The sequence below is a fragment of the Lycium ferocissimum genome, chromosome 7, assembly GCF_029784015.1.
Source record: "Lycium ferocissimum isolate CSIRO_LF1 chromosome 7, AGI_CSIRO_Lferr_CH_V1, whole genome shotgun sequence".
In the NCBI taxonomy this organism is placed as follows: Eukaryota; Viridiplantae; Streptophyta; class Magnoliopsida; order Solanales; family Solanaceae; genus Lycium; species Lycium ferocissimum.
The window spans coordinates 40,056,912-40,068,307 of NC_081348.1; the positions used below are offsets into that span (position 1 = coordinate 40,056,912).

The 11,396-nt window shown below is 32.2% G+C and overlaps 1 protein-coding gene across 1 annotated transcript; it reads right to left on the reverse strand.

Annotated features, from left to right (window-relative positions):
• Positions 1-9,351: 9,351 nt before the first annotated feature.
• Positions 9,352-11,041, reverse strand: LOC132064997 (BURP domain protein USPL1-like). Its single transcript, XM_059458205.1, has 2 exons — positions 10,876-11,041; positions 9,352-10,350 (listed from the first exon to the last, which is right to left on the reverse strand). Exons 1-2 carry the CDS (start codon positions 10,927-10,929, stop codon positions 9,556-9,558), a joined length of 849 nt encoding a protein of 282 aa, XP_059314188.1. The 5' UTR covers positions 10,930-11,041; the 3' UTR covers positions 9,352-9,555.
• Between the last annotated feature and the right edge of the window lie 355 nt (positions 11,042-11,396).

Below are 11,396 nucleotides of genomic sequence, written 5' to 3' on the forward strand. Positions count from 1 at the left end.
TAATATGGAGTCCTTTTTTTTTTTTTTTTTTTAATGATTGATTTTTTTTAATATGAGGTCCACTTTTTTTTTTTTTTTTTAAATGAGTTTGGAGATAGTGAGATCCACTTTTTTGTCCTTTTTTTTTTTTAATATTGCTTGGTGTTTTTAGTATGGGGCCAACCTTTTTTTTTTTTTTTTTTTTTTAAAGGGATGACTGACGACGAAGCATGGGTAAAACCCATGCTTCTATATAGTACTAGATGTTGATGCCCGTACGAAGGCCTAATATGAGTCAACGACAAACATAATATTAGTATGACAACATTTTCGTTCAAAAAAGTATGTACAGAAAATTATTTGGTTTCATTTCATCTCAAAGTTTTTGTTCCGTTGAAATCTTTACATTCTACAAATCCAAACCAAAACTTTAGTAGTATAATTTAATAAAGTAACATAACTTATTATTTTTTAATTATGAGAATATTCATTTCTTAAGTTGTAAAGCACTAAGGGCTCGTTTGGTTGGAAACAGCTTATCCTGGGATAACTAATCCCGGGATTAGTTATTCCACCCTCAAGGTGGGATAAAAAAACACTCTAATCCCGTGATAACTAATCCTGGGATTAGTTATCCTTTTCCAACCAAACATGAGATAAGGCGGTACTAATTTTTATCCCAGGACTATTTTTCTCTATCCATCATATCAAACGAGCCCTAAGAATCTAACATTCTATCTGCTTTTTACTATCACTTGTTGCTATAAATTTATTAGGTTTGCAAAGATATATATTTGCTTCTTAGATTGAATTATATTTTATACAACAACCGTGAGTCATTATACATTATTCTCCCGAAGATCAATCATTTCTTATTTATCATTCACAAATAAAAATTAGAAAGTTCAGCGCATAATTCAAATGTGTAATTTATCTCGACAGATAGCAGAAAAATTGTTAGCCTGATATAATATTTGCTTATGTTCCTTTTTCATAATTACAATGATATATTGTTAATAAGTATTTTTATCATTTATATCAATTTAGTGAAAATATTATCGTGTTGTCTCACATCATAAATGTATTTTCTTTAAAATTTAATTTAAATTCTACTAAAGTTTATGTTATATAGTTACACATCAAATTAATTTTTTGACCCGTATATTTTTATTTTATTTCAAAATTTGTTCTTGTTAATGTTAATTGGTTATATAGTTTCTCAAATTGCAATTATTTTATTAATTATTTTGTCAGCTTTTTAAATAAAAATTTGCTTGAATCTTTTTACTTATATTACTAATAAGTTGTATGTTCAAAACACGATTAATATAACACTATAGTTTGTGCTCCATGTCCAAAACTTTATTATATTAATGTTTGCTATGAATACAAAGTTTGCAAAAAATTATTAATACTTTTTAAAAGAGAAGACTTGTTTAAAAGAAAACTATTCTACCCTCTTTGAGACAAAACAATAGCAATATTTAAGCATCAGTTGATAACTTGAATTTTAATTCGATTAATTTAAAGGTGTAAAATATTTTATTGTTAATGAATGTAGATTGGACCTAAACAATTATTTTTTGTCAAATTTTGATTTGGATAATTCTAAAATCAAATCAAATTTACATTAGTTCAAATTATTAAATTAATTTTACATGTTTAAAACGAAACAAAGTAGAAATTTGATTTTCTATTTTAACGAAGAACTACTATTTTTTTATTTTGGTGAATATTCTTGGTTTAACTCATTTTACTTGTCGTGTTGTCTTTTGCACGTTTTTTTAAGGAAACGTCAATTAGAATTATAATTTGACTAATTTACCTTATTAATTATTTGATCTTCATTTAATATTATTTTTTTCTTTTATGACATTAATCTCCTTTCACATTTATTAGAGTAAGAATAAAAATGAAAAGGTAATTAAATTTTATCTTATTTTAAAATATAAATATTTTAAGTTTATTTATTTAGTAAACATAACAAATAAATGACATGGCGGAATAATAGCAAATACAACAAGTTAATATCTAGATTAGATCTCGGGTTAATATTAAGAAAAGAAAGGAAATTGTATGATTTGACTACTTAATCTTTTGAAGAAAAGCAATAATATGAGGTTCATGTTTTTTGTTGTACAATGATTTCATTTGCTCCCACTAATGGGTTGATACGCATGTGGCAATGAATTACCATTATTGATTTAATAGGGATACTTTGGGAATTACATAGATATTGCTTGATTTTTTAATATGGGGTCGACTTTTTTGTTTTTGTTTTCGGGGTCCACTTTTTTTTTTTTAAAAACATGAGTTGGAGGTGGACGACGATACCACCTCCAAACCCATGCTTCTAGATACGCATGTGGCAATGAATCCACCATTATTGACTTAATGGGGATACTTTAGAAATTACATGGATATTGTTTTATTTTTTAATATGGGGTCCACATTTTTTTTTATATTGCTTGATTTTTGGGGTCCACTTTTTTTTTTTTTTTTTTTTTTGTGTAACATGAGTTGGAGGTGGACGACGATACCACCTCCAAACTCATGCTTCTAGGTACGCATGTGGCAATGAATCTACCATTATTGACTTAATGGGGGTCCGCATTTTTTTTTTTTTTTTTTGATATTGCTTGATTTTTTAATATGGGGTTCACTTATTTTTTAATTTTTTTTTGATATTGCTTGATTTTTGGGGTCCACTTTTTTTTTTTTTTTTTTGTTTAACATGAGTTGGAGGTGGACGACGATACCACCTCCAAACTCGTGCTTCTATATAAGTTAAAAATATAAGTCAATAATTTCTGTCATAGTAGCCCAATTCAGCTCTTTTATGTCCTCAAGTTTATTCGTGAAACCAGTTGGTTTCCAATTCTCATTGAGAATGTGCGCCAAGTTTTTAACAACTTGTTATTAATGAATTATTATGCTCTTATTTTTGTTGGATGTAAAATAGCCTTTTATATAAAGACTAGATACCAGAGCCCGTGCCAGCACAGGCATAACATATGTTAATTATTTTATTTTTATGCAATAATAAGACTCCTTCAACATATTTTATGATGCTTTTTGAAAGTTACGTGTGGAAAAATAAAAGTTTTAGGAGCAAGAGTTCAATAATTTGTGTTATAGTATATTTTCTTTGTTTTAAGTTATGTGATCTTATTTTTTTTTAAGAAATATGCTGATAATCTTTTTAAATTGCTAATCAAACCGTAACCACCATTTCAAGACTGATTGAATTTTAATTACTTTTTAAAATCCGTAAACATCATTTGAACAATCATACCCCTTCTAAAACATGATAATCTTTAAAACTTCACATATATGTACTTGGAATGCAGGAACTCCGGGAAATGTTCCTGGAGTAGTATAATCTTTAATCTTTAAAACTTCACATATATGTATGGTAATTATATGTCTCTATTGTATGATATAACATGGGCATATTATTATATGTGTGGTATAAGATACTCTTTCTATCTTTATTTTCACGCAAACTATCATAATTATGTATTTACTAATAAATTATATTGGCTATTTTGGTGCTTTATAATTAGAAACTTAATACATTGAAAAATGCCTACTTATCTTAATTTATTTTCAGAATATTAAACATTGCCATAAGACCAGAGTAATTTATTTCGTAAACATATTTAATTAGTTTTATTATAATATTACAGTTAGTCCTGTTACCTAATTATACTTGTTTCTTCAGACATTATTCCTTATTCATCACAATTTTTAACTAGTTGTAACTTTTAAAAATTAAGTCTGTTAACAAAATATTTATTTCAAACTAAAAATTAATTTTATAAAACAATGCTAACCGGTGTTTCTCTACATATTTAAACATATTAACTATAGAATAAATAAAAGCTATGTAGGATATATATTTACTGAAAAAGCTATGGAGAAAGAAAGAAAGAAGTAAAGATGCAAATCCAGATTGTCACTTAAAAGTTTAAATGGGGCCCACCTTTGCAGGTGAGTAATTTAAGAAGTGTGCAAATGAAGCGCGTGGCTTCGAAATCCAAGGCGGACCCACACTTTCACTAAAGTCACCTAGGCACTTAATTGTCCAAGAAAGAAAAAGTACATACATAAAGCAATTGAGTACAATATCTCTAAAACAAAAAAGACCAAAATACCCTTGACATGCCACAACAGGCATGTCGACGATCCTGCCTCCAAACCCACTCTTCTATATAGTAGAAAAATAATTGTTTCTTGGTCTCCGTCCACAAAACCCTTTTTGTGCTCGGTTCTAATATTATGGGGAAAAGGCAATATTAGTCCTTGAGTTATTGCTTAATTATGATTTTGGTCCTTGTGTTATGTAACTTAGCTTATTTAACCTTCAATTAAGACAACTATGTGATTTTAGTCCCTAAAGGTTACGGAAGCTAACAGAGGAAGAGAAACTTAACAGAATCTTTATTTCAACATTGGAAAAAAATAAAATACTAGAAAACCTTCAACCGCGGGACCTCGCAACTATTAGTTCAACTTAACCTGCGATTCTCCGAGGGCGGAAAGGGGGGATGGCGACGGAGCCTCCACTGCTCTAGATATAATTACGAGAGATGATGATTGCATATTTCTTACTGGATCGATTCTCTCTTGTCATGATGCTCCTACTCTCTTTTAATTTGTTGAAGGATCCATACTTGATGCTTTAGAAGAGTATAGTCAACTGTTGAAGTTGAACTCTATGGCAGTAAAAACTACAAACACAACGAGAGAGAGAGAGAGACGCAGAAAGGTTCAACATTGGCTGTACTTTTAACGTCGACTGCAGTAGTGCTGTTTCAAAAGACTACCGGGATAACTTACATAATTGATTCCCCAAACTTGTGAGTGAACTTGCTTAGGATCTCACATTGATCTTCAAAAATTTGCTGTCAGAGTATCTATATTGACTCCTCCTTCTAAACTTCTTTTTTAAAAACGGAAAAGGGTCAAATATACCCCTGTACTATCGGAAAAGGATCAATTATACCCCTCGTTATACTTTGGGTTCAAATATACCCTTGCCGTTATATTTTGGGTCCAAATATACCCCTCCTCCGTTAAACTTGTTCAAGATGGACACCAGATCTTATGTGGCACTAATAACTCCGTGAGATGGACACCACATGGCATGCCACCTCACCGCCTCCAAACCCATTGCCACCATTAACAGATCCTCTTTCAATCATCCAATTCACCCTCTCTCCACAACTTACCCACTACCGGAATCAATGTCTGCTCCACCACTTTTCTCATTTATGCCACCACTAGCCACCGCCTCTCTTACGCCAACATCCTTCGCCAGACCCAAAATCTCGCTTCTTCTCTCCAATCTCGTTTCCCTTCCCTTTCTAAAATCGACTTCGCTATTATCCTCTCTACTTCGCACTCCTTTCCCTCGGCATCGTTGTTAATTCCCTGCAAATGCACTTTCTTCCACTTCCGATTTAACTCATATGACTCAGCTATGTAAACCCGTCATTGCTTTCGCTACTTCATCCATTGTTAGTACACTAACGTCGTCGTTCGTCTAGGCGCCATTCCTTGAATTCAAATCTATGATTCAATTCCCTGTTTCTAATCCCATTTCTTATCCAATCATTAACCAGTCTGATTCCGCAGTGATTCTCTACTCATTTGGAACTACTGGGAAAGTAAAAGGTGTTGAGTTAACTCACCGGAATTTAATCGTGTTAATTGTCGGTTTGTATCATAGCAGCTTTAATAATGCCGGTGAAGTTGAAACTGTTGAGCAAGAGGCGTCATTCATGACGTTACCGTTGTTTCACGTGATTGGATTTTTTATGCTTATTAGGGTGGCGGGTATGGGGGAGACGATGGTGATGACGGAGAGATTTGATTTTGAGAAGATGTTACCGGCGGTTGAGATGCACAGAGTTAGTACATGCCAGTGTCGCCGCCGTTGGTGGTGGCAATGGCTAAGTTAGATTTGGCATTGAAGTATGTTGGGGTGGTGAGGTGGAATGCCACGTGTGTTTACCTCACCTAATTATTAGTGCCACATCAGATCTGGTGTCCATCTTGAACAAGTTTAACGGAGAAGAGGTATATCTGGACCCAAAGTATGACGGCAGAGGTATATTTGAACCTAAAGTATAACGAGGATATATATTTGACCCTTTTCCGATAGCAGAGGAGTATATTTGGCCCTTTTCCGTTTTAAAAATGGCTTTTTCTTGTGGGAATAGCAAGAAATCTAAATAATACAACTCCATCTTTAATGAGAGAATATCAGTAAGATATTACTCCATAAATATAATCCCGATACATGGCATTAATTTCTCTTTGATTGTTTCTTCATATACATCCTGATTGTGTTCACCCGGCAAAAATTACAGTGTATATATAGGGCGTATTTATTGCATATATTAACAACACCCGGCAAAAAATTACAACAGTATATTTAGCTTTCTTTTTTTCCGAACACAATCCGTCCGTCGTATACATCACGCAATTATTGGCAAATGGGTATACTCCTTTTTTTTTTTTTGGTTGCTTTACTTCTTATTATCTGATTGCTAGCAACCCCGCTGGTGACAAAAATGATGAGGATTGAAGGCCGATGATCAAACTGTGCCGACTGGTGAGGTTAATGGAGAGATTTGTAATCATGTTCTGCTCCTAGCTCTTTCTTTCTGCTTTTCTTTTTTTGGATTTTTAATTTTGTGAACTTTTCAAGTAAGTATTTCTGTTGTTCTTATTTAATCCCGTTAGTTTGGTTAGTTTAGGGATTAAAACAACACAGTTGATTAAATTGAAGGTCAATTGTGTTCAGTCTAATAACACAAGGACCAAAAATGAAATTAAGCAGTAATTCAAGGACTAAGATCGTCATTTCTCCTAATATTATTTTGAACTGCAATAATTACAACCTCACTACGATCTACATGTTAGTATCACGTGCTTCTAAAAACTTCAAGGTGACATACTTAGTTAAATAATAATCAAATTAATTATCTCATGCTTAATTACCACGTTAGATAATCATTTAGTCAAATGATAAGATAGTTGTTGCTTGTTGGTTATGCTATCTTATCCCTATCTTATAATTTCTTGATAGAATAAAAAGCTACCGTTATATATTATACAGTCAAACTTCTATAGAATAGTATCGTTGGAACTGAATTTTTTTTGACTGTCAGAGAGAATGGTTTTTATACACCTATAACAGCATTGACATTTAAATAATATTTCGCTGTTATAGGCAAAAAAGATGCATAAAATCTAATTTTTTATTTTTAATTGTCAAATTCTAAACTTAATCACACTTTGTATAACAAAGGAATTTTTTTAATGATGAATTTATATATATATATGATATTTTTGTCATAAATAGTGTATTAAAGGATTAAATATTTGGTCAAATTCTCTACACTTATTATTAGTAAACATAGATATTCTATTTTTATAAAGATGGTTAATTATTATATTGCCAAAAAAAGAATATAGCTGTTATACGAGGGGTAATTTTACAAAGAGCGTACTGTTACAAAGTTAGATGTTGTTGTTATAGGTGAAATGTTATTATAGAGAAGTAAACTATAACATAAAAAATCAGTTCCAAAAAAATTGGCTTTTATAGAGAGATGTTATTATATGCGGATGTCGTTATACAGAGGTCTGATTGTATATATAGTAATAATAGCGGGCCGTAATCGCTTTTCAGTCATATAATTGAAAAATGGCCATGTTATGGAGTTTGAAATCAATAGTTGAAATTCCAAGTCAATACTCTAAAGTTTCACCTGTGTAAATTTCGAAATCAGTGATAGTGGCTGTTTTTCAATTATATGGCTGAAAAGTGAAATTTAGGTATTTTATCCCATTATACGTCCTATTCTGCAACCTCATCCTTGGAAATAATATGGGCTCAACAAGTCAGAAAGCCCATATCTGGCACTTCCCTATGGTGGGCTTCTACAAAGACCCAATACCTTTTTATTGTTCGTAAGCCAAACCCACGCACTTTCAGCTAAAACGGAAACATTTTTTGTGCGGATTACACTTCGAAACCTCTGCCTTGCGATTTTTTTTTTTACTAAGCTGGGATTCGAACCTGTAACCTTGAGGTATTACGCGAAGGGCAAAAATTAAGACCACCAATTTGAGGGGCAAAAATTAAAGACTTGTGCCAAAACTGTGCCTCAGGTAGAGTTTTGCATTCAAAATTCTGCCTGAGGCCTAACTTTCGCCCGAATAGGCCTAACTTTGCTACAAAACTCTATCTTGCGATTTTTTTTTGACTGAGCTGGGATTCAAACCTCATGGTATTAGGCGAAAGGCAAAGTTAAAGGCCACCTATTTGAGAGACAAAAATTAAAGACCACCCCAATATAAGGACATTCCTGTGAATTGCCCAAACGGATATAAAGCTGAGATAGCCCAAAATTGTTGGATTGTCAATGTGGAAAAAGGCCCACTTATATGCAGATGAATTGGTGTTTTGGTTGCTTTAGATGTTTAGATACTTTGCATTATTAATCAGGGGAAAAAACGTCGCTGCTCTTGAAAATAAAATAATTACCCGCTCTTACCCCCTTACTTTTATGCCCTTAAATTATTTATCCACAATGCCCCCAAAATTATGATACCAACATGGTATCACCCTGTCTCTATATACCATAATGATATCACAAAGGACTTTTTTCATTTATTCAAAAACATTCGTCAACCCTCTATGAAACCCATATGATATCTATATAATATACTGACCTCGTATCATTGACGATCATGTACATTTATTCAAAAAAAACACAATCCTCAACATAACAAAGTACTCTTGGGGGCGTATCATGGTATCATTGAGGATCATGTACATTTATTCAAAAAACACACAATCCTCAACATAATACTTATGTTGTTCACACTTTACACAGCTTGACAACATCAGTATTTTTTACAAATTTTATGATATAATTTTAGTCATGATTCTTACTTCAAATTAGTTGTAACTATTATCGTTACTCTTCATTAATCATCGAGAACCATCAATCCCCCGATTCTGCCTTACAGGTGAATAATTTAACCCACATAAATATGATCCCCCAACCCGAATTTAACCGACAAAAATACGATCCCCCTACCCACCCAAGCATGAATAGATTGAGCTAAACACGTAATATATACTTTATAATTTATTTATTTTTTACATAATTTAAAGAGCATTTTAGTCATTCGACAGAAATAGAAGTGTTTACCAACACTTCAATGCCTATTATTCACTACTACTTCTTCAATCTAAACACGTAAATACTTCTAAAATTAGTTTTAGCACTTCAAAATGCTAACACTTTACTAATACTCCAAACTGGCTTTCATTTAAACAAAAACAGATGCAAAAGTATGTGGGGACTGTCGTTCAATTAAAACAATAGTACCACAAAATATATATGTTGCTTGATTGATCTCTCCAAATATCTTTGCCTCACTCGTGCCGGATCCTCTAAAGACATTATTTTTCTAGGAATCCAACATAGACATGGAGAAATTTTTGAAAAGTCGGAGCAACATAATAAAGTACTAGGTAGTAGTAGAAATTTACATAGATGAAGATGGAACCCAAACAAGATTATCTGCTGGAAAAAAGTGACAAACAGGGGAACTTCCAGGCTGAACTTTCAACACTTTAAAAGCAACATGATCATGATTCCACTCTTTTGTATCCATATGACAAATTGCTGCAGCTTCAATTCTATCTCCATTTTCTCCCAAAAGTGAAATCTTGAATAACTTATTTTCTCCCTTTTGCATATGACAATAGAACACAGCATAAGGGTAAGGCAAAGTGTGACAAGCAAGCAACTTAGGCACCAAAATCTCCTTTGGTTTTAGCAAAATAGTGTAATTTTGTAAAGAAACAGGGGATTTGTTAATAAAATCTGTGGTGTAAACATTGAGTTTGGTATTAAATCCCAAGATTTCTCTAGCCCCATCAAGCATTGATTCTAAAGAAGTAGCACAGAATTTTGATTCTCCATTCATTGCTGAGATTTCACAGTGGAAGAATGTGTCTTCAATGGCTTTTGCTTGTGGGGAATCTTTAGAAAATGAGAAAAGTTCAAGAAGATAAGGAAGATTTGATGAAGAAAATGGTATTGAATCTGCTTCTTCTCTAGGAAGTAAATGAGGAGAAGTTGAAGGGTCTTTGAGAGCAAAAAAAATAGGCATATTTTTCCCAATTTTAAGATCTTTAGGAGTGAAGAAAATATTGAGTTGTGGATTTAAAGGTTCCTTTAGAGAAAGTGATGATTGGTCCTTCACTTGTACTTTTACCATCCCATGCATATTGTCAGAGTCTTTGGCAATGTCTCTGGCTTTGCTTTCACTCAGAAACTGCAAGAAAAAGAAAAAAAAAAAAAAAAAAAAAAAAAAAAAACAACAACAACAACAACAACAACAACAAAATCAATATTTTCTCATGTTAGTGTAAATAAAAATCCCAAACTTATTCGGAGAGACGTGATAATTGCTGTCGTTATATTGCTAATCGAAACAAGATAAGAATTTTGTATTTGTATATTCCTGGTTAGTGATACTGTATAGACAACTATCCTGGAGAATACATTTAGATTCGACCTCAATGAAAAAAAGGTACATCACGCATCTTCACAGGCCGAACTCAAGAACTACGAGATCATTATTTCGAACGAAATACAAGATCAATCATTTGTAAAGGTGGATACACTTAAATTTCAACAGGTTCAACTGAATTCAATATCTTTTAAAAGAAACATAGGTATATATGTGAAAAACTACTGGTCTCAACAAATGTTAAGTTCTATACTCGTAATTGAAAAAGTGTAATAAGTTCAGTAGCGAGAACGTGAAAAGTGAACTCATAAAATTTAAGTTTTGTACCTGGAACAGAAGAAGTGCATGAAGTAAGACGGAAAGAGTGGGTCTAAACTCCATGGTTGATCAGTTCTATGCCTCGAGCTTCGATGATCTGTTTCTAAAATAGATGGAGAGTGAACTTCATGTACCAATAAGAGTTCTTTTCTCTTCTGTCTGTGTCATAATTTGGTCATTCTCTTTAAGTATATATAACTTTGTTTTCGAATTTGTCTTCCCTTTAGTTCTTCTTCTTCTTCTTTTTATTTTATTTTATTTTTTTAAACGTGTTTTATGTACTGATAACGTAAGAAGATAACTGCAGATATTCATCCATAGTACTTGAAATTTAGGACAAGCAACTTATTTTAACATGTTAACATATATTAATAGCACAAATAAATATATATGACCTGTGTATAAAGGTTAAATTGTTTTTAACTTACAATTGAAATGGTTTTTCCTTTTTTTCTTTTTTCTTTTTTCTTTCTCGTTTTCCCGAAAAGCATGTGGTACTATCTTGGAAAAATAAGCCAATGGGAGGAACA